Source organism: Vulpes lagopus, chromosome 5 (genome assembly GCF_018345385.1).
Source record: "Vulpes lagopus strain Blue_001 chromosome 5, ASM1834538v1, whole genome shotgun sequence".
Classification (NCBI taxonomy): Eukaryota; Metazoa; Chordata; class Mammalia; order Carnivora; family Canidae; genus Vulpes; species Vulpes lagopus.
This window is the reverse complement of record NC_054828.1, coordinates 112,519,237-112,543,105: the sequence shown is the minus strand read 5'-3', so window position 1 is coordinate 112,543,105 and position 23,869 is coordinate 112,519,237. Positions and strand designations below refer to the sequence as shown.

Here is a 23,869-nt window from a genome sequence, read left to right as displayed (position 1 = left end):
ATAGACAAAGAACTCTTAAAACTAAACAAGACAACAGTCCAAATAAAAAATGGGCCAAAGACCTTAGTAGACACCTCACCAAAGAAGATATGCAGGTGGCAAATAAGCATATGGAAAGATGCTCTACAACATATATCATCAAAGAAATGCAAATTAAAACAACAGTGAGAAAAACTTTTTTTTTTTAATAAAACAATAATGAGATACCACTGCACACTTGTTAGAATACCCAAAATCCAAAAAAACTGACAACATTAAAAGCTGAAGAGGATGTACAGCAACAGTAACTCTCATTCCTTGCCGGCAGGGTTGCAAAATTATACCACCACTTTGGAACATAGTTCAGCAGTTTCTTACAAAATTAAACATACTCATCATACGATCCAGCAATCATGCTCCTTGGTATTTAACCAAATGAGTTGAAAACTTATGTCCACAGAAAAACCTGCACATAGATGTTTATAGTAGCTCTATTCATAATTGCCAAAAGTCGGAAGTGCCAAGACATCCTTCAGTAGGAGAATATATTAAAAAAAACTATGGCTTGGGACACCTGGGTGATTCAGTCGGTTAAGCCTCTGCCTTTGCCTCCCGTCATGATTCCAGAGATGCAGAATTGAGCCCAGCATTGGGCTCCCGCTCAGCAAAGAGTCTGCTTCTCCCTCTGCCTCTCACCCTGCTAGCACTCCCTTGCTTGCTCTCTCTCTCTCTCTGTCTTAAATAAACAAATTAATTAATTAATCTTAAAAAAAACAAAACAAAACCCTATAACCCCAAGAGCAAGAGTCACACATTCCACTGAACAAGCCACCCAGGTGCCCCAACATGAGGAACTTTAGAAAACATATTGTTAAGCAAAAGAAGCCAATCTGAAAGGGCAATCTACTGTATGATTACAACTGTATGACATTCTAGGAATGACAGAACTATGGAAAACAGTAGAAAGATCAGTTGTTGCCAGTGATTCTAGGGGAGAGAAGGATGAATAGGTGGAGCACAGCAGATCTTTAGGGCAGTAAAACTATTCTGTATAATACAGTAATGGTAGACACATGTCATTATACATTTGTCAAAACCCATAGAATGTATAACACAAAAAGTAAACCCTAATGTAAACTATGGACTTTGGTTAATAATAATGTATCATGTATCAATATTGTTCTTCAATTATAGTACCACACTAATACAAGATGCAAATAATTGGGGAAATTGCATGTTAAGGGAAGGGGATAGGTGGGAAATTTCTGTGCTTTCCAATCAATTTTTTTGTAAATCTAAAACTGCTCTTGAAAAATAGAATAAAATACAAAACAACACCGTATAATGAGAACTTTTTCACACCCACTAGAATAAAAAAGATGGACAATAAGACTTGGCTAGGATATGGAACTCTCATACATTGTTGGTGGGAATGTAAAATTTGCAGACAGTTTGAAAAACAATCTGGTAATCCCTTAAAAGGTTAAACACAGAGTTACCATATGACCCATATGGAAACATATATCCCCATTAAAACTATCCAAAGACTGAAAGAGGAGCTAAGCACCATCAATGCTTTGGATTTTGAGGGTCCCTTATTAAAAATTCATACAGAACATGGCTTCCTGGGATTGCCTGTCAGAATCAAATAATAAATATTCACAAAGTAGACTGCATGAAAGTCACTCAGATCCAGCATTAATATCACTCTAGCATGGAAAAACTGTTTCTATGCTGTTGCCATCCAGGACAATCAAATTAATTTATACATTTAATGCAGTCCCAACTAAATCTTAAGAGAATTTTTAATTAGCAATAATTGCACCTCAGATAAACCTCATTGGCTATGATACTGCCACTGCACAAAGCTTAAGAGAATTTTTAGACTGGAATTCAAGAATTCTGATTCTTTTCTGGGAGAATGTTCAATAGTAGCCCCCCAAATCTGAAAAAGAATATTGAGTGGGAATTTGCCCTGTAATATATGAAAAAAGAAATATAAAAATATATAAAGCTATGTAAACATTAACACAAACAGATTTAGCAACATAAGGGATGAAAATAGGTCAGTAGGATAAAGTGCATAACAGATCCATATATCTCTGCAAATGAAGCTTACAATAGAGGCAATATTTTTTTAGTTAATTTCTTTAGCAGCAACATTTAAACTATATGAAGGAAGAGTAGCTTTTTCAACAAATCATGTGAGATAATTGGCTATCCACTGAAGAAAAAATAACATTAGATTGAACCTCCTGCCCCATCACATCAAACACAGATGGTACAAATAAACATTTAAAGGGAAAAATAAAAAAAATAAAAAAAATAAAGGGAAAAATATTTTAAAGGTTTTTAAACTATATTTTAAACAATATTGGGATGGAGAATGCCTGCCTAAATAAAATACAAAACCCAGAAGCCATAAAAACAGAGAAATTTGTTCTCGAAATTTTAAATTTCTCTTAAAAGGAATACTATAGTAGAGGTTATAAGAAAACAGAAAGTGCAGGGGTAAATCATTGCACAGAATTAATACTCAGAATATATATAGAATTCTGACAATTATTTAAATCAACAGAGGATATGATCAGGAAACTCAGAGAAAAATCCGAAGCAAAAAAGAAAGAAGTAGAGGAAAACAATGAGAAGGAGAAAAGGAGGAGCAGGGGGAGGAGGAGGAGAAAAGAAGAGAGATTTAAAAAGGTGCTCAAACTCAATAGTAATCGAGAAAAGTAAATTAAATGAGACTTTTTTTTCTTTTGCCCATCAGATTGTTCAACATTTAAAAGATCGCTTGTCTAATTGCTCTGTAATGTTCTAGTTGCAATATCATTCTAAAATGGTTTATAATTTCCAGTCTGATTTTATCTTTGATACAAGTTTATTCAGAAGTATTTTTTAGGGCACCTGGGTGGCTCAGTATCTGTCTTTGGCTCAAGTCATGATCCCAGGGTCCTGGGACTGAGCTCCACATTGGGCTCTCTGCTCAGCGGAGAATCTGCTTCTCCCTCTCTTCCTATGCTTTTCTCTCTCTCTTTTTTTTTAATTAATTAATTAATTTATTTATGATAGACAGAGAGAGAGAGAGAGGCAGAGACACAAGCAGGCTCCATGCACCAGGAGCCCGACGTGGAATTCGATCCCGGGTCTCCAGGATCGCGCCCTGGGCCAAAGGCAGGCGCCAAACCGCTGCGCCACCCAGGGATCCCTTTTCTCTGCTTTTGCTTGCTTGCCCTCTCTCCCTCTAATAAATAAAATCTTTAAAAAAAAAAAAAAAGTATTTTTTAAACTTCCAAGTGTATAGGGCTTTAGGAAATATTTTAGTATTGGTAATACGGAATTGTGCGACACCAAAATGTGTAAGAAAGTGTAGAGAGATGAAGAGATAAGGTACCCCCCTCCACCTCTGTCTTCTTGTCATCCCATCCTCTTTCACATGCAGGGAGACTCCCCTCTTCATCATGGTTTCTTCTGTACCTTTCCAGAGACACTTTGTGCATGTATAAACAAGTGTGTTTTTTTTTTTTAAGATTTTATTTATTCATAAGAGAGAGAGAGGCAGAGACACAGGCAGAGGGAGAAGCAGGCTCCATGCAGGGAGCCCGATGTGGGACTCAATCCCAGGACTCCAGGATCAGGCTCTGTGCTGAAGGTGGCGCTAATCCGCTGAGCCACCTGGGTTGCCCACAAATATTAATGTATTCTTTTCCACATCATTTTTACTACAATGACATATATTATTCTCTATCTTGCTTTTCTTCTTAATGTTAGGAAACAGCTATGTTAATGAATATTCGATTAAAATTTTTTGCTGAAAAATGTACATAGAGCCTATAAGACATACTTGTAATGCTTAAAATGAACCTTTATGATATTCTCATTCAGTGAAGAACTAGAATATCACAGGTGACTGCAAAGTCCTTCCCTGATCACATTATCCACCCTCTTCACTTGAGGTCAGCTCTCTCCTGGCCTTAGGGTTAAGCATTCCCTTGGTATTTTTGTTTTTGTTCTTTTAATGGTTTTACCACCTTTGGATGGGTCCAAAACAATAAAGCATAATTTTTGTTTTGAACTTTAACAAATGGAATCACAGTGTTGTCTTCCATAACTTGCTTTCTTTTGATCAACACTTGGTGTGTTTGGTTGCGGTTAATTTTTTAGCATTCCTGTAAGAATTAACACGAGTTGTTATGAAGTTTGGGGTTGTCTTTAGTTTGGGGCTATTATGTTGCTAAGAAAGTTCTTGCACATCTCCTTGGTTAGGGCAAGAATTCCTAAAGTGTGGTCCAAGAACCCCTAGGAATCTCTGGGGCCTTATCCAGGAGTCAGTGAAGTTAATTTTTCTTTCATGTTCATACTAAGATGTAATTTGCCCTTTTCACGCTGTGAGCATTTGCACTAATGGTGCAAAAGCTATGATGGTAAAATTATAGTCAGCTTAGCACAAAATCAAATTGATGGCTCCAACCTATACCTGGAGTCATTTTTTGCCATTTTGGGTTAAGCATGTAATTGCATGTTATCTTGGTTTTAATTGGCATATCCCTGGTTCCTAATAAGACTGAATTCTTTTTGTCATATTTGTAGATCATTTGGATTTCCTCATTTGTAAAATGTCAATCCAAATCTTTTCCCCATTTTTGAGTTGTCTTTAGATTCTTGTCACATGCTCTTTAAGTGATCTTAAGGTCTTTAAAATGTTACAACTCTATTTTCCCCACCTTTTTAATGTTCTTTTTCACTTTAATGTCTTTTACTGAGACATTTTTAACATGTCAAATTCATCACTTTTCCTTGGAGTTTTTGTGACTGCCCACTAGAATATCAAGTACAAAGGTGAAATGAAATTATAATAGCATCTTCATCTGTACCTGATCTCTCAGAGAGAACTCTTAACACCTCACATTGAATTTTTCCTCTTTAAAAAGAACTTTGATTAGTTAAAATAATTATTTTACCTTTAATTTTCGTTATAGTTTTAAACGCTTTGTTGTAGGTTGTTTTCATAGATACACTAAATCAGATTAGGGAAGTCCTTCTAGTGCTAGTTTTTCTAAATGAATGTTGAACTTCATGAAAATTTCTGCATCTGAGATGATAGCGAGATTTTTGTCCTAACCTGTTAAGAATCCTATTGAGTTTCTATTGTTAAAGCAACCTCTCATGTAAGATAAACTCAATGGTATTTATCTTTTTTATACACATTGCTGAATTCAGTTCACTAATATTTTATGGTTTTACAGCTATATTCATGAGTAACCTTGACCTATTCCTTCTTATGCTGTCTGGTTTGGGTATCGGATTGATGCTACGGTAAAAGACATCTAAAGTTTCATGCCTTAAATGTTGCTAGATAATAGATTAAAACTTAAGAGTGAAGCCAGGTGAGCCTGGGGGTTTTCCCATTAGATGGTTTTATTTATTTATTTATTTTTTTAGATTTTATTTATTCATGAGAGACCGAGAGAGAGAGAGAGAGAGAGAGAGAGAGGCAGAGACACAGGCAGAGGGAGAAGCAGGCTCCATGCAGAGAGCCTGACATGGGACTTGATCCTGGGTCTCCAGGATCACGCCCTGGGCTGAAGGTGGCACTAAACCACTGAGCCACCTGGGCTGCCCTTTTTCTATTTCTTTAATGGGACTAGGACTACTCAGATATCTTGTTTCTGGAGTCTGTTTTAGTGATATTTTGCTAGTAATTTGTCCATTTTAATCTAAAATTTCAATTTTCTTGGCCTAAAGTAGTTCATAATTTATGTTAGTATCTAAGTATCTGTAATTAGGTACCTTTGTCATTTCTGGAATTGTGCCTTTTCTTTTGATAATTTTTTAAAGTTTTTAACATTTTATTTATTCATGAGAGACAGAGAGAGAGGCAGAGAAGGCAGAGGAAGAAGCAGGCTCCATGCAGGGAGCTCTCGATGTGGGACTCGATCCTGGGTCTCCAGGATCAAGTCCTGAGCCAAAGGCAGATGCTCAACCACTGAGCCACCCAGGCATCCCTCTCTTGCCAGTTGGTTTTATTATTCTCTCAAAGTCCCAAATTTTGACTTGTTGAGCAATGTGAAATTAGACTGCAAATCCACAGGAGAGCTTTTTAGCGATTTTCCAGATTTTTTTTTTCACTGCTCTGCTTTGCTGTAATCCAAACTCTCTTTGCATACGGCTGGCCCCTATGTGGATGTTTTCATCACCCTGGTAGGTTGACACCACACCCTAGACTGCCTCACCCTACTTGGGCTCCCATCTGACCACAGGGCTTCCTCCCATACACATGCCCTTACTCCACTCAGGTTCACAGCCTAGGCTAGGCTGATCCCACATGCAAATGCCGTTTGAGTTCTAATTCTCCAGGTGGGACACACACACACACTGGCTCTGACAACCCACATCAAGCCACCTTCCATGTGATTGCCCTCCTCAGACAATGACGTCCAAGCTGGGCTACTCCCATGTATGGTCTCCCTCATTTCACTTGAGCTCTCATATGCACACCATACAGCCAACAGCACCAATACTACCTTGCACTGCTCCACCCAATGATTTTAGGACTGAATCATCCAGGAAAGAAGGGGAGAAAGAACTCAGAAAATATTAACTATACCCAGAAATATTTTTCATTAAATGTTCTAGTCACATAATGCAATGTACGAGTGTACTGGCTCATAAAATGAACATATTCTCACTGTGGGTCAAAGATTTGAAAGCCACTGACCTAGGAAGTTTTAGAATGATGATACAGTAGCGTCCCATTTAGTGTGTTTTTTGGACTCCCATCTCAAGATTCCTTGCCACCTGTGTGAAAACCCCGTCCACACTCTTCCCTGGCAACAGATCCACTTTGCTGGGCTACTGGGAGTCAGACCTGGGCTCTAGTTCTGCCACTCAACTTCTTGCTAGCCAAGCAATCTGGTTACCTTACACACTAAAAATGCAGATGATATGCAACATACTTCCCTCCCAAGACAAAAAATCAGGCAGTACACGAAAAGTGCTTTGAAAACTACTATAAGGGCACCTGGGTGGCTCAGTGGCTGAGCATCTGACTTTGGCTCAGGTCGTGATCCCGGGGTACTGGTATCAACTTTCACATCAGGCTCCTGCAGGGAGCCTTCTTCTCCCTCTACCTAGGTCTATGCCCCTCTGTGTCTCTCATGAATAAAATCTAAAAACAAAGAAACAAAAACAAAAACAAAAAAACCCACACACAAAACCCAAACCTGCAAATACAATCACAACGGACATCCAAGGAACGTGTAGGTTCACTACATGCAACCTAAGTGAATCTTTAAACAACTCTGAAATTCACACTTAAAATAGATGAGATTAAAGCTTAATGTTGAATGGATCAAACAATATTTCAATCTAGGTCTGTACACTCAGCTTCATCCTCATATTCATTAAGTGGTACTTTTAAAGATTTTAAGTAATCTCTACACCCAATGTGGGGCCCAAACTTACAACCTCAAGATCAAGCTGCCTGCCTGCTCTTCTGACTGGGCCAGGTGCTATGTAAGTGGTACTTTCAAAATGTGTGAATGTTTATTTTTTTAAATATTTTTTTAATTTTTCATTTATTTATGATAGTCACACAGAGAGAGAAAGAGGCAGAGACACAGGCAGAGGGAGAAACAGGCTCCATGCACCGGGAGCCCGACGTGGGATTCCATCCCGGGTCTCCAGGATCGCGCCCTGGGCCAAAGGCAGGCGCCAAACCTCTGCGCCACCCAGGGATCCCTGAATGTTTAACTTTGTTAAAAGTGGAGCATCTTTGTTCTGTTACGGAGTTTGAATTACTTATATGAATATGGAGAACCAAATGTATTTACCATTTCCTCTTAAACATCCTGACTCTTGAAAGCTTTGAATCCTCTGGATTTTCACCCTTTCCATGCAAACATAGTGAACAAGCAAGGATTCAAACCAAATGAGGCAACTGTGAAATGACGGTGGTATCTGGTGCAGGGTCCTGGGGTGGCAGTCATTTCCTTAGATGCAAAATGGTGGCCAAGTTTAAGGCCCTTCCATGTAGGTGATGGGAACATATATTGGAGAATGAACACATGGGAGCCTAGTTAGGTCTGGAACTCTGGCAGCTCAGTGGAGTGGGGTAGTTAGCCAAGACCAATGTCCCCTCAGCCCCTAGGATGAAGGGCTGTCTAGAGGGCAGATCTTGGGGCAGAATCCACAGGCCTGCCTGGGATTAAGTCTCTGCTGAGAGGCCTGGAGAGCCTATGTAGAGCTACTTCTGAGAAGCTGGATGAGGCTAGGCAGGGCAGGGACCAGGGGTGAATGGGCCTGAGCAGTGTTCTTCACAAGAGTCCAGCTCGTGTTCTATTTTTAAAGCCAAGTAACAGCAATCTTCCTCCAGCCCCAAAAGTGAAAATCCGAGCAGCAGTGATTGTCCTGATCAAGGAAAAGGTGTAGGGGCACAGAAGACAGCCATAGGGGACGAAAAACAGCAGAGGGAGAGTGTGCATCAGATGAACACAATGCTGTACCCTGAGGACATGCCAACCAGTCACCAGATCTTAAAAAGCCAGTGCCAATCTCCTCTCACCTCTCCCGAGCAGAGGAAAACCTGTGGAGGGGAAGAGGGAGCACTTTACCCCTGCCATGGATAGGACAGGGGTGGACCAGAATAGCTGTGAACAGTACAGGAGTCCAGATTCCAGGTCCGGTAAGTTTTTATTCCCTCAGAACAGAGATATGTGGGAAAGAAACTCCAACAGAAAACGTGAACAACAACAAAAAAATGACACTAGGATAGTGTGCCAGATGGATGGCACACTCCACAGTGGACCTGGTCATGCCCTGGTTTCTCAGATTGACATGTGCCCCATCTCCAAGTGCCCATAACATAGGTGGAGGGTGGGGGCAATGAGGTGGAAAGCTTCCCTACTCTATACAAGGGAGATGAATGTACTAGTCTATTCTGAGGTCTCTCAGGAACACCAAACCTTCCCCCTCAAGAATGGAGGTAGACAGGTAAGAATGAGAGGGGTCTGGGCATCATAGACAACTGGAAAGTAGTCACAGACCCTTTGTGGGTAACAGAATCTATGCTTAAATAGTACCACAAGAGAAGCAACAGCTGGCCAAGGCAGCTTTGTGTTTCATGGTAAACATGGCCAACCTTGTCAAATCAGGCTCCAGAACAGTGATACCTAGCACTACTGTTTCTATTCACTTCAAAGGAGCCTGATGATGGTTAATCAGAAGCCATTATCCATTTCCCAGAGGATTTGCTTCGATCCCCCTTTCTAACAAAATCCTGTCCCCCACAAGCCTGGTCCTCTAGAGAATAGACTGTCAAGGGACAAGTAAAAACCCTGTCCTGCCCTCACACTTCCCGTGACACGACAGCTTCTACTGCAGCCCAAACACCTTTTTAGGTACTTTGGTGGGCTAGATAATCCAGTCCTTGATTGTCCCTACATGGTACATCATGTGACTCATCTCTATACTACAGAATGGCCTCTAGCATTGGGATCTGAGCCCAGATCACAGTGAGGTCTCTTGGAGGATGAAGGTGGGGCTGTTCCCCTGGTGGGCTGAGCCTTCCTCAGGCACTGCCACGGCCTCATCTCTGCTGTTCTTCAACATCCCATTACTCATCTTCTCTGGAAACGCAGCAGTGTCTGCCGAGAGGTCCTAAAGAACACACAGAGCAAAAGGAGTGGAAGAGGTGAGGTGAACATGAGGACAAAAGGGTGAAGGAACTCAGGCAGAAAAGGTGAAAGACCTTGCTTTGATCCCTACTGGAAGGGAGAACAACAAAGGGTGGTGGGGAAGAAAGGGATTGCAAAGCACAAGGTGAGTGGTGGGGGGCAGGCAGCAGAACAGAGTTGGGCACCTCTCTGGGCTGGGACCCTTCTGCCCACTAAGCCAGCACTCCACTGAGGGGAGACGCAGGGACAGTTGCTGGGGGACAGTCCAGGTTCAGACAAATAATGAGAGTTGCTGGGGAGAAAAAAGGAAAGGGATGAAAGGGAATCTGGAAGGTCTGGTAGTGATCTGGAGAAGAAAGGATATAATCTAGACAACACAGCTGCTACCTGGCTGTAGCTTATGCAGTGAAATCGCTTCTGACAGGACAAGGGCAGGAGAGCAAGGAGTCTTGGCAACACTGGGTAAATGGTCCGAGGATTCAGGGTCCGGCCCCGCATTCCCCCTGAAGGCAAAGGTACTCCTGAGTTTCCCAACATGTAACCAGTGTACACCCAACAAACCATCTGTTCTCAGGGATATGAGTCCCTAGCCCCTGACCACCTCCCAGAGCTCAGCCAAGAAACCCAAGGAGCCCAAAGGGCAGAGTCAGTTCTCCCCGAGTCCAGATTCCTTGAGTGGCCTACCTCAGTCTCACTTTTCTGGGTCCCCATTCAACATGCCCTTACCAGTAAGCAGACTGACAATCAGGCCCACCACAATGACAGTGGTGGAGTTGTGAGCGCTGTACCATAAATATGACAAGGAATAGAGCCGTTTCAGCCCTGTAGGTCTGGGGAGAACAGGAATAAGGATAGTCAGCAATTTGCTGACAGAGTTATTCCTCAGGGACACAGTCCCAGGATCTTGGGACGCAACACCCAACACATCCCTGAAGACTCTGGTAGCCCATCCCTTACCAAGAACTCTGGAAAACCCCTCAAAAATGAGCTATTCTCTCCAAGGAGTGAGCAAGACCCAACTCACTTGGAGAGGGTGGTTGAGGGCATCAATGTGGTCATGGTGACAGTGGTCAAGTTGCTAGGCAGGAAAAAGCTGGATGTATTAGAGGGAGAGGGAGCCATGCCGGAGGCCATGTTGGTCACTATGCTCCCGATGCCGATCCAGAAGGCCATGATGAGTCCAGCCAACAGGCCCACAATGGCACCCTGCCCAGAGACACAGTACATTCTCCTGTCATGATGCCAGTCTTAATAAATCTTCACACCAGTTCCCAGAACTCACGAGGAGAGCCCTGCCAAGCCATTCCTCACATCCACCCCTGTACACAACTGTGGAACCAGACGGATCACTCACAGGAGGGTTGGCACAAGGAAAGAACATCCCAAGACAGAAGAGTCCCAGCAGCGGCCCCCCAACCATGCCAAAGATGCTGAGTGCTGCCTGTGGAGGACAGGATGGGGCGGGGGGGGGGGGAGATAAAGGAACATTCAGGCTCAGAGACCTCCAGCCTCAGCAGTGTAGAGCACGGCCACCCATCAACACCTCAGTGCCCCACTCATCAGATCTGTCTATATCTTCTACCTGGAAACAACAGAATGCAGGATTCCAGAGGGTGAATCCTGGGAATGTTAATGGAATGTGCTTCAGGATCTCCTCTGAGACTGATCCCTAAGATGTCTCTGAGCCAACAATATCCTGGGAATGACTCTGGGGAAGGCTATTTACAGCTAAAGGTGTCCATCAAAGGTGAATTTGTAATACTCATCTCTGTACTATTTCCTTCACATCAGCTGTCTTCCTCAACTTCCTGTTTCAATCACCTTCTTCTCTCCCTTAAAAACTAATTTCTTCTCTGCATAGTCCTTACCTGTAGCACGGGTCCCATCTGGGAAGAAATATAGGCCATTCCCAGACAAAGCAGCCCATAGCCAAAGGCTGGGGAAAAAGAAGGGAGAAAACAGGCAAAGGTAAGTTTACACATTACAAAGGGGGAAAAGTAGAGCACACCTCCTTCCCCAGCCAAACCACTATCTCTGTGTTCCTGGAAAAAGGGCATATTACCTCCTGCCCCAGCTCCAGGTCCCTCCCACCTGGTCTTCCCTCCTATGTGACTCAGAGACCTTCCCAGGAAATGCCCTGATATCAACAAGGTTGTGTGCTTCGCTGGGCAAGCGCTGAGCCTAAGCTAAAGCTTGTGCTGTAAAGCAGGCTGATGACTTAAAAAGCACCCCTTCTAAGGGTGCGTCTTAGAAAAAATACAACTGAAAAGATGAGGAAGCACAATCCCACCAAGGATTCTGGAAAGCATGATGGCCTGGACTTCAGAGAACTGAGGGAACCAGGGTCGGATCAGATCTTCCATCGTAACAGTTGCCAATGAATTAAAAGCAGATGATATGGTGCTGAAAGGAGGAAGACAAAGACGAACCATACTGAGTCTGGGAGTTGAGAGGCAAAAGCAACAGGGGCCCTACTGAGGGAATAGCACCCTAAAGGCAGGAGAGGACATATGCAGCCAGAAGCTGTCCTCACAGTTGGCAGTGGAAGAAGAAGCCCGGAAGGCAAGGACATCTTGTCCTTTTCTGAATGAGGTACAGGTTTTAATCAAGCAGAATCAATTCCTGGTGTTGTAAAACAAGAATCCTTCACCAACAAGGAGGCATCTCCTGGAGAGGATATACTCTATTCTACACAGATGAGCTGTCCCTTGTCATCCACAGATGGATGGGCACATTGAGAAACTCAGAGAGGTCCCCTCCTCCGCCCATCACTTTGTGCCAAGTAGGGATCAGGTGCACCAAGCCTGAGGGAAATGGTCAAAGGAGATACCTGAGGGAGCCACTGAAGAGGCAGGCAACAAAGAGCCCAGGCAGGCCCGGCAGGCCTTTCAGGAGATCCATCACAAAATACAGGACAAACTGCAGGCAGAGCAGAAGTGCACAGCTCTCTTGAGAAAGGAGCCTTTCCCCAAGGGAACTCCCCAGGTGTGCCCCTACCAGTCTATGGAGAGTGGGTGATTAAATAAGAGGGTTAAGCACTGAAAGTGACCCACAGTTAGTGGAGAGAAAATGGGCTCTAGATAGAGTATAATGCAGTTCATACCCTAGTCCTGCCCCTGACTAGCAGTGTGATGAGCATTCTGACCACCTGGATGAGGCTTTTTCTTTCCCGTAAAATGAGGCTGTGTAAGGATTAGAGAAGACCAGATACGTGACAGCTCCCAGCAAAGCGCATTGCACAGTACACAGTGGTGAGCCAATAAAGAAAGGGCCCCACCCCAGCAGGGTGAGCACTATGATTAGGTGATGCTGGCCAGGGGCTGGGACCTTCATGTGCTAGACTGTAGTATCCCACAGTGAGAAACGACTTACATCCATTTCCTACCCAGGGTGAGAGTCCATTCGGGCCTCATGGGCACAGAAGGGTGCCGAGGACTTCTCACCTGGTCAGGGGCTGCTTGAGCCTGCTGGGTACTCATGGGACACTTCTGGTAGTAGACAAACATGACCAGGCCAATGAGGCAGCTCATGCAGAGGACCACCTGCTGGCAAGGGAAGACTGCATAGCAGGAGCTGCAAAGAGACCAGAGCCAACGAAACCAAGGCTGTTAATCAACACCCTTAGGCATGCCTCTGAGCCCCAGAAAACAGACCCATATCCTGACCCCAATGGGTGTGTATGTGCTCTGGCATCCTGCCCTAACCCCAAATGCCCCATGGAACTGGGACCCCTCTTCCCTGGACATCATGTCCCTGCACTCACAGCACAGCGGCCTTCTCTGTGCGGGAACTGAGGTAGCGCTGCACCTGAGCCTGGTTCACTCCATACAAGGAGAGCATCATGAAGACACCCCCAAAAGCCAATGTCCAGAAAGTGTGCCGAACAAAAGGATCTGGATCCAGCCTGCAACAGACACCAATTGCTCACTGTGGCATAGGTCCAGACAGTCTTCCTTGAACTCCTCCAATGGGGGTACTGAACAGAGTGGAGATGCTGCTGCAGGGCTAAGGAGCTACTGGAGCTACTGAAGTTAAGAACCAGGTAGACACAACAAACACTGCAGCAAGATGAAGGATAGGTCCCGTTCCTCCACCCCACAGACTCATGCCAGGTACTAAAAACACTTTGACCCTCCTTCCCCACCAGCGAGATCCCTGTGATCACTCTCCATCTATGCAGTGGCAGCTTGTCTCAGTGCTGCCCCTAAGGCTTCCACAGTTTGTCCTCTGCCTACCGCAGCCCTGAGTTCAGGCCCTAGGATGGGCTGGTTCCCACACACTACAGATCACTGCGGTAGGGGTATACTTACTCAATCCCAGAGATGCGGCCATGCTTGGAAGCCACTTCCCACACATGCACCATGCCGCCCACCTTGCGTGACCCCACTATAATAACCACCAGCTGTCCTAGGAACATGACCAGCGTCTGGAACACGTCTGTCCAGATGACCGCCTTCAGCCCACCCTGCAGGGCAAAGAAAGCATGCCTGCCACACATGTCTTTAAAACTACCCACAAGTGAAGACACCATACCACCAGCAAGGAACCATACTGTCACCAGGGAGGGCTATAATTGCTGAGACTCTGCTGACATCATTCCCACCCCAACCCCTACTTTTGTACACCATCCCCTCTCCTACATCCTACCCCCCACCAAAGTCCCATTCCAACTCCTACATAGTATCTTATCCCACTTAAGAACTTTATTCCATTTCATCTACACTTTTACCTCACCCCTTATTTCCTCCCTTCTCCCCCACCTCTCCTAAGACTTGGTACACTTACCAGAGCAGTGTAGACAGTACAGACAATGCCTATGGTCAGCACTGAGAGCCACAGGTCAAAGCCAGTCACTGCAAACAGATAAAAACCACATTCCTATCTTTGGAAGAGGGTTTCCCAACAGAGAAACCAAAAAACCTCAGTAAGACATGAAACATTTGGTAATTAAGGATGAAATAAATCATTCACCACAATGAAAAAGAATGTTTGAACCCCACCAAAAGGTGCTGATTAACCAATTCAGATGAGACATGGTAATCTTTGATTAGCTTTCAGAGTGAGGTGAACCAAGAGGTAGAAGTACCTCTAGGAGACTAGCCAAGGGCTCATACAGTGAAGTAACTCCTAGCCAAGGTTGGATTCTTTTCTGCACTCTCCTCTAGCTGCCCCTCCCAGAGGTGTTTTCCCAGCTTGCTGTGGCTGAGAGCCAAGGGCTATGACTCCTCACCTGCATTGAGGGCCAATGATGGTGCATAGAGCACAACTCCCATGTAGATCACCTGTTGGGTGTGGAAAAGAGAATGTGAGGGGGAAGGGAAATGAGGGTGGGTAGAGAGAAAAGATGGACTTCAGCTCCAATATCCTAATGGCCTCCCTTCATCTAGGCTCACTTCCGTCTCCCTTCTAAATCTTGGCTTGCTGCCTCCAAAGTGACTATGCTGGAACTGGAAAGAATAGGAAGCAGGATGCCTCTGGTGACTTCAGGGACACTGACCCCTAGTGGGACCTTCAATCTTGCCAGTCTGAGAGCAGGGAAAGCTCAGAATACTTCAATATACTGGAGTCTGAGTCCCGCTACCATATCTCAGGCTCAAATTATACCCTCATTTCTACTTACCATCTGGAAGATGAAAGTCACGGTCCCACAAACCCGCACAGCTTTATTGAATCGGAGCTCCAAGTACTAGAATGTATACGCATATATATAAATAAATAAAGTATTCTTCCCCACTCTATCCCCACAATTCATCCACAACTTCCCTCAAGAAGCCCAGAACACAAAGAAATATCCAACTCCTGTCTGTTCTGGGCCTCTCAGCACAGCACCCTCCTTCCCCTCATCTGACTTCACCCAGAAAGAACTTGGAAACATGATGTGTGCCATCACTCTCATTAGGCAGAAGAGGTCCAGGGGCCCAGACTCCTCATATATGCCCTCTTCCTTCTTCCCATCCCTGATCCTAATGGTCCTATGTACTCCTCTTCCTCCCTGCTTACCTCATAGGCACTGGTGAGATGCAGGCGATAGAAGACAGGGATGAAGACATGTGCAGGGATCAGCAGGCCCAGGAAATAGGAGCAGCCCAGGAACCAATACTGGGTCCCAAATCGGTAGATCTCAGATGGCACACCCAAGATGGCCACAGCTGATTGGAAAGTGGCCAGCAGGGACAGAGCCACAGGAAGACAGCTCATTTTGCGGTCCGCCATGAGTAGTTGGCCAACGGTGTGCTGGCCCCAGCCCCGAAAGGCATGGTAGAGGCCAATAGCAAGTGAGAAAACCAGCAGCAGGACAAACACCACATAGTCCACAAGGGAGAAGGTAGACGTGACCGTATCTGTGTCTGTGCCTGGGAGCCAGGGGCAGGTGTCCACCCCTACACTCATATCTTCACTCTGTCTGTGACCTACAGCCACTTGCTGCTCCTGGGTTCTGGGCTGCCACTCAGCTGGGCAGTAGCAGGCAGGTGGCTACAGCCTGGACTCCAGCCACGATCTCACAGTCCTTCTCCACCAAGTGACATTGTCCAAGGTGAGCTGCAAAGGAATCATCTCCTAGTCAGGCCTACCCTGCCTTCATGGGCACCCATCCTCAGGCCTGTGTATCCCACACCCATCAAACTTGGACCAGCCAGCTCTGTACAGCCCTTGTAGGTCTGGAGGTCCTAGTATGGCTTTGGTAGGGGAGGGAGAAAGGATGCAGCAGAGTGAGACAGCCAGGAGACAACTGCTTGCTTGTCCAAGACCATTTTTGGCATACACAGCTGTGAAATATAAGAACCTTCTTGGGGTGCCTGGGGGGAGGTGTAATCAGTTAAGTGTCCCACTTGGTTTTGGCTCAGATTGTGAGATCAAACCCTGTGCATCAGGCTCTGCACACAGTGTGGAGTCTGCTTAAGATTCTCTCTCCCTATGCCCCTCAGCCTCCTCTCTAAAATAAATTAAATCTTAAAAAAATGAAAGAGAACCTTCATAGGTCTCTACCTCAATCTCTCTCTCTCTCTCTCTCTCTCACACACACACACACACACACACACACACACAAATCAATCCTGGCCCGCATTTCTTTTCAAAGATTTCCCTGCCCACTAACAGGCACAGACCCAATCTCTACAATATACCAAGCCAGCAGACCCCAGCCTGGCGCCACAGCCCAGCAGGGAAGAAAGAATGGAGACTGGGGGCACCTGGGTAACTCAGTGGTTGAGAGCCTGCCTTTGGCTCGGGGCTGGATTCCAGGGTCCTGGGATTGAGTCCCATATCAGGCTCCTCGCAGGGAGCCTGCTTCTCCCTCTGCCTCTCTGTGTCTCTCATAAGTAAATAAAATCTTAAAAAAAAAAAAAAAAGAAAGAAAGAAAGAAAGAAAAAAGGAAAAAATGGAGACTAATAACAGCATGGCTTCCTCTCTTTCCCCTAGCCTAAGCCCCCAACTCTCATATTCCCAGTGTTACCTTCCTAACAGGGTCCCTTCTCAGTACTGATCCCCAGTAAGATTATCTACATGGCAGCCCCAAACTCCATTCCACGCATCCCCAGGCCAATCTCTTCATTCTCCCCAACACTACTAGATAAGCCCTGCCACCTACCTCTCAGACCCTCTCTGTATAACACTATAATCGACAGCAGATCTGGGAAAAGTGCTGGGATTCAAAAGTGAGAGGGCAACATGCTGGAACCAGAGGTTCAGAGTTACGATTACAGAAAAGCAAACCAGCCAGGGAAAGTGTTCATTTCCTCTTGGGCAGGCACCTACCTGGAGAAGACTCTCTGTTCTGAGGCAGTGCTGTCTGGAGAAGCTGTGTGTGTCTGGAGCTGGGCAGAAGCCGAGGGTCCGGCTCTATAAGTAGCTGAGGTGAAATCAGGAATTAGGGGCGGAGTGAAGCTCGGCAGCTATTTGCTCTGGCCCCTTCAGGGAACCAATCAATGCGATCCAAATGGCCCTATTACCCTGTGGCCCCCAAACTCCAGCTCAGTCCTAGAGGCTCCAGAGTGGGGAATAGGGAGCTCACATTCAACAGCATTCCTAGCTGGATTAAGCTTTCACTGTAAGTCACACTTGGCACTATGAGCTAGAGAGAATTAGAAAGGAGGAGCCCAGAGAAATGGGAAAGTTGCTTTCCTGACTCCTGCACAAAAAATACTAATCCTCAAAGAATATAGCATTATCCTCAAAACAAGGACAGGATTATATTACTTCAAAACTTGAGAGAACGTTAAGAGATCACTATCACAACCCCCTTAGTTACCAACAAAGACACTGAGGCCCAGATGACTCAAGTGATCTTTCCAGAACCACAGAGCTGATTATCATCATCATCGATTAGAGCTCAGGTCTACTGATTCCCTGTCCATCCACTCTCCATGTACACCACAATGTCTTTAGAGGATATCCATGAGAGATACTACTCGTTGACATGGAGAAAAAAAAATTCAAAAGCATGTCAGGTTTTCAGATAGCCTAAATGATGATAGTTAATGCTTTCTGAACACCCCCCTTTCTTTTTATTCCTTTTTTTTTAGTGAGGCAACTCAGCTCTTTTTGCAACCCAGTGGTGTGCCATGTATGTTATAAGCTTTACTAGTGATAAACAATGAAAAAGTACCCCTTGGTATCACCTTTCGGTTTATGAACTTTGCACGAACTCTCTAGTTCTTAAGGAAACAGAAAAATTAAAGAACTTGATTAAGGTTACAAAGCATGATACAAAACAAGAAACATAGAAAGGTGCTATCTGCAAGGAAGACAGGTGGCTTTCCAGGGGCCTTAGGGCAGGTGATTTACCACGGGGCTCATTCTCACTATTCCCAGAACTAGGGCAGAAGCAGAATGTTAATTGTAGTCAGTCATTCATGGAACAAAGTTTAGATTCCAACTAGTCTAGACACCTGTTAACCTATGTCTTCTGTTCTTGCCCACTAGCAGAAAGATCAGCCTGCCTGTCTTTAGTTCTCCCACACTGTGTTCTTGGGCAGATGTTGCCTGGCTGGCAAGATACGGCCTTACACAGACCAAACCTGAACTCTGAACCTCATGGGGCCAACAAAGAGAGGAAATCAGAGCCGCAACTCTTGGATCACATGTTCTACGAGTCACAAATGTTAGTACCCAGAACGATGTTCCCAAGAGGCCACTCTGGTTTAACCTAAAGATGCCCTGGGCCTTTGTACATTGCAACATATTTAGTTCTCCCTCCTCCTTGGCAAATTTTACTATGATAGAGGGAATGGAAAATACTGGAGAAAAACAAAGTATCTGCTGTGTGCAAATAAAAACACGTAGCCATAAAGGGTTAGTGATAAGGCGATGGCAATTACGGAGAGGAAAAAAGGTCTCAGTGTAGACTTGAACACAGACATACAGGAACTAGAGACTCTCCTGCTGGGGTAAACTGGTGGAGCTTCTTGATAGAATTCTATTTTCATGAAGTGTAAAGAACCTTCCTGGATAAGTTGAAGAGAACCAGGCAAGACAAGAAAAACCTGACCCAGTAACAAAGTGTTCCTCCGACAGGACTTTGATTCTAAGAACAGGATAGTTAGTGGTTTTCTAAAAACTACACTGTTCTAAACCTCATGGATTTACATCTCTTTGAGACAGGGGGTGCCAAAACGGTGGACTGGTTTCACTAAAACCGTAACACACAGTACTGGGCTAGGAGATCCCCTTTTAAAAAGTGTAATACACACAGAAAGGGAAGAGAATCATTCTACACCACCCTACCTCCCTCACACCCATTGGCACTGAATGCCTGGACTCCTACAAAAGGCAAAAGGGGACACCTGCAGGACCAACTGTCCCAGAAAAGATTCCTTCAAAATCTGTCCTTGTGCCTTGAATTCCTCAAGGTCTGAAAGGCTTTGGTACCCTTATGAAAATACCTTAGAAAACCAATGCTGCTTTTAGAGAACGTGGTGGCCCGCTGAAAGCAAATCCTTTGAGGAGATTCCACATGTGGAAGGGAAGCCCGGGCTGGCCATTCAAGATGGGTCAGCTCTGACGAGCTTCTGCCTGGCCCTAACCAAAGGGAACAGCAGTCCCTGCGGGCGCGAGGTGCGCGCCTCCCCAGGGCTACCCTGGTAGCGCTCGGCTTTCCCTTACCTCGTGGCTCAGCCAGGGCTAAGAAGGTCCAGTCGATTTTCCTGAGATCAGCATCGCTTCGTTTTTCTGGGAAGGAAGTGGGAGATGAGAAGACAGGCAAGCGCTTATCCCGCCCCTCCCTCCTCACCAAGACTCCGGCCGCCACGCGGACTCCCGACTGAGGTGAAAGGGCCAGGGTGCCCGGGACCTTCCCAGGCTTGTCTCCTCCCGCCAGAGTTTGCCCTTCACTCGTCGCTCCTCTATCACCCTTACCCTCTTTATTTGCTGGCTTCCCGCCTTCCCTCCACACGTGAGGTAGCTGAACCACTACACCACGCGTTCTCAACTCAGATCTTCCCGCGCCTCCACGCGGGGAACCAGCTCGCCCCGCCCCTGCCCTCCCCGCCCCGCGCCACTCTCAGGAAGCCACTGGGCCCTGGCCCCCATGCGGCGGCCCGCCCGGGTCCGGCCCATCTGCCGGGTCTCCTCCACCTTTGGGCGCAGCAGAACGGCAGAGCCGGGCACGCCACGTGCCGGCTGAGTGACAGCGGAGGCCCGCCCCCTGGTCGCCTCACGTGGCGCCGCCATGTTTACTGAGGGCTGACGGAGTGGGCCCCGAGCCACAGCGGTGACGCGACCTCGGCGTCCGGAAGCGAGGAATGCGGAGCTGAGAGAGCGGCACCGGGGTAGCCTTCGCTAACAGGGAAAAAGGAGAAGGAGTTGACCAGTCCTCCCCAACGGGGACTGGGGCGCACAGAGAAGAGCTCTGACCTCAAGCAGCAGTAAGCCCCAGCCCGTGCGGGGCACTAGGCCACGCCCGGGGAGGGCTGGACCACACGCGCAAATCTCGCGAGGCGCTGAGAAGGACGGAGGGAGCAAAAAAATGGCTCTTCACGGGTCGGGCGATTCTTCGTTCCTGGTGCCTTGGGCAGCGGCCGTGCTCCTCGCTCTGGGCGCGGAAAGGGCCCTAGCGCTACCCGAGGTACAGAAGCAAGCTAGAGGTCGGGCTGAAACAGAGTTGCTGGGCAGCCTCGTTTCGCGATCGCCGGCCCTCGGCTCTCCGCTCTCCCCAGCCCGCCAGTGGGTCGGATTTGGTCCTTGAGGCTTCCCCAGCTGTAGCCCAGCCGGCTGCGGCTCCCGAGTACGCACGCTGCGCAGGTCTCCCAGTGCCCTCGACCTGCTGACGTAGACCTTTAAAATGTGATCTCCTTCTTCCTTAATCTTTGAATAACTTTAAATGTTTCGACTACTGACCGAGTCCTCTGGCTCCTCTTCAAGCTCGTCACGCGCGAATGCCGTATATCGTGCCCGGGCAGTACTGTACTTTGTGTAAAGCTCGATGAGTTCTTTTTATACCTGGCCAAACCGGGTCTGTCAGATTGAGAAGTCAATGGAGAGGGCATAATAAGTATGCCCAAGCAGTGATCCTCGAAGATGAGGGCCTTTCCTGGGCAAGGTGTGGTGCAGAAAGTCTAGTGTGTTGATTTGGCTCCTGGCTCTAGGAGAAGAAACGAATACCTTAGTCAAACTTGATGATAAAGATAGGACACTTATCTGCCCAATGTCAGATAAGGATTCCGAAGAGTGTACTGGCAGTTAACTTTTGATACCTGTTCTTTTCTTAGCTTTTCTTTCTGGAATCTTAATAGTTTTTTTCTCTTTTGCAGATATGCATCCTGTGTCCAGAGAGTGTGCGAAATTTGTCAGAAGTGACCCTTTATTGTAAGCAGACACCAGGGCTAATGCTGCACAACCGCTGCTGCCTGAATCAAGAGGGCACCATCGTGGGGTGAGGGAGGAAAAGACAACTTTGGATACTGGAGGAGTTCCCGAACCAGATTCTTCTTCTTTTTTTTTTTTTTAAAGTAGTCTTCAACCTAACGCAGGGCTTGAACTTAGACCCTGAGATCAAGAACTGACATGAGGGCAGCCTGGGTAGCTCAGCGGTTTAGCACGGCTTTCAGCCCAGGGTGTCCTGAGTCCCATGTCAGGTTCCCTGCAGGGAGCCTGCTTCTCCCTCTACCTCTCTCTCTCTCTGTCTCTCATGAATAAATAAAATCTAAAAAAAAAAAAAAAAAAAAGACGACATGAGATCAAGAGTCCAACACTTAACCAAATGAGCCACCCAGGCACACACACCCCCTAAACTGGATTTTTTTTTTTTTTTTTAAGATGTTATTCATTTGAAACAGAGAGAGAGAGAGCATGAGCAGGGGGAGAGGCAGAGGCAAGAGGGAGAAGCAGCCTCAGGGCTGGATCTCCTGTCACAGAAATCCTGACCAGAGCAGAAGGCAGACACTCAAACATCTGAGCCATCTAGGTGACACCTGCCCCCCACATTGGATTCTTAAAGGCTTGTCTGATTGGCTTTTGGGATGAATATTGATGCCCGTTTTGGGGGCATCCAAACCATGATTCTCACACATTTAAATGTGTTATCGCATTTTTAGCTAGGTAAACAACCCTGTGATTCTTCCTGGTTAAAATTGCAGAGAAATCATAATTTTTACCCATTAAAAAAAAAAAAAAGCCTTTTATGGATTTCTCTTAAGAGAAGCCTTGTTCTTTTATTTTCAATTCTGGATTACTTAATGTGCATCTCCATGAAATGACTCCCTTAGCCTCCAAGGCACTATGCTAATAGGGTATTCTTCCCTTTCAATTAATTCAGCCTTTGAGGCTAATTCCTCTTCTGCAAATTCTGTTCCCTGATGGTTAGTCCCTGCATTTTCTCCCTTTACACTCTGAGGATCCACCTCTTATGGCTTCAGCTCTAACCACCATGCAGGTATTTCCCCAAACTAGATCTCTTAGTATCCTTGGCCCTCTCTCCAAGCTGAGGGTACACAAGATTCTTCTAGCGTCCTATTAAATATTTCCTCTTGAGTGTACCCTCACTTGAGAATCCTAAATGTCGTCTATTCTGCTTTCATTCTCTTTGCCTAATTACCTAAATTCTTCTCTATAGCAGACTATCTGAAAATCAATTTTTTTCTATCTTTCCTCTCTGGTTTTAAAATTAGAATTGTCTGTTGCCTTCAAGATAAAGTTCAAAGCATAAACTACCACAGATTGGTCTCAATCCACCTTTCAAACATTTTTTTCCAAATATTTGTCCACTAAAACTCTTCATGAGGATCTGGTTTCAGCCAGACACTCCTGCTTCCAAAAGCATTCCGTTTTTGTTTCTTTGTTCAGGCCCCTCTCCTTACCTGAAATTTCCTTCCTCTACCAAATTAAAACATATCTGTCCTTCAATTCCAGCATCTTCTGTGAATGATATTACTCAGTGCTAGAGTAGTATCTCATCTTTTTTACTTTCATTAATCCTTAGGGTAGTACCATTCAAAATTATTCGTATACTGTCCTGTGATTTCTTTCAGATTGTTTTTTTTTTTTTTTAAGATTTTATTTTTACTTATTGATGAGAGACACAGAAAGGCAGAGACATAGGCAGAGGGAGAAGCAGGCTGCCTGTGGGGGGCCTGATGCAGAACTCGATCCTAGGACCCAGAGATCATGATTCTGAGCAAAAGGCAGACACTGAACCACTGAGCCACACAGGTGCCCCTCAGATTATATTTTACTGTTCATATTGTTTTTACATTTGGTGAGGGTCTTCCTCTATCACGCTGTAGGCCACTTGAAAGCTAAGATACTAAGGGTTTTCTTTTTCTCCCAATTTTTGCAGTTAATAGGCACTGTATTTAAAGAATAAAGGAACAGACAGCAATATATAGTGAAGAAAAAATAAGGTGGCGTGGTCCTTAATATCCAATAATTTACCTCCCATCCATGGTAGAAAATGCACTTGGAAAAAACTTTCATTTATGTGACTTCAATTTTTTCTCCTATTTGAAGGCTTTTTGCAGATCTGAGACTCATAGTACTACAATGTGAGATTCACTTAGACAAGGAACAAATTTCTTCCAATATATGCACAGATGCATAGATACACTGATTAGAACAGTACTTTCCAATAGAACTTCCTGCCATGATGGAAATGTTCTGTATCTGCATTCTCCAAAGAGTAGCCACTGATCACATGATGAGTAGTTACTGAATACTTGAAATGTGGCCAGTGGAACTGAGAAACAGAATTTATTATTATTATTTTTTACCTAATTCAAATAGC

At 45.4% G+C, this 23,869-nt stretch overlaps 2 protein-coding genes and 1 pseudogene across 11 annotated transcripts in view; 1 reads left to right on the top strand and 2 right to left on the bottom strand.

Annotated features, from left to right (window-relative positions):
• Positions 1–1,718: 1,718 nt before the first annotated feature.
• LOC121492322 lies at positions 1,719–1,849 on the bottom strand (annotated as a pseudogene).
• Positions 1,850–8,651: 6,802 nt separating this feature from the next.
• On the bottom strand, positions 8,652–20,642 carry SLC5A6 (solute carrier family 5 member 6). 10 transcript variants are annotated; one of them, XM_041754897.1, is made up of 18 exons: positions 20,506–20,642; positions 19,756–19,821; positions 17,410–17,503; positions 15,654–16,193; positions 15,274–15,339; positions 14,884–14,935; positions 14,439–14,506; positions 13,964–14,118; positions 13,417–13,557; positions 13,097–13,226; positions 12,484–12,572; positions 11,944–12,056; positions 11,522–11,589; positions 11,008–11,094; positions 10,678–10,859; positions 10,380–10,483; positions 10,038–10,156; positions 8,652–9,636 (listed from the first exon to the last, which is right to left on the bottom strand). In XM_041754897.1, the coding sequence occupies exons 4-18, from the start codon at positions 16,041–16,043 to the stop codon at positions 9,487–9,489; spliced, it is 1,914 nt and encodes a 637-aa protein (XP_041610831.1). In that variant the 5' UTR covers positions 16,044–16,193; positions 17,410–17,503; positions 19,756–19,821; positions 20,506–20,642; the 3' UTR covers positions 8,652–9,486. The 10 variants fall into 10 exon arrangements, with proteins under 10 accessions (XP_041610831.1, XP_041610829.1, XP_041610828.1 ...); XM_041754895.1 differs by lacking the exon at positions 20,506–20,642 and adding an exon at positions 20,227–20,363; XM_041754894.1 differs by lacking the exon at positions 20,506–20,642 and adding an exon at positions 20,008–20,213.
• ATRAID (all-trans retinoic acid induced differentiation factor) overlaps positions 20,587–23,869 on the top strand; it is a 4,984-nt gene continuing 1,701 nt past the window's right edge. The window contains exons 1-2 of the mRNA XM_041754904.1: positions 20,587–20,716; positions 21,402–21,523. Of these exons, the coding sequence (XP_041610838.1) occupies positions 20,618–20,716; positions 21,402–21,523 (221 nt within the window). The 5' untranslated portion in view covers positions 20,587–20,617. The remainder of the gene's footprint in view (positions 20,717–21,401; positions 21,524–23,869) is intronic.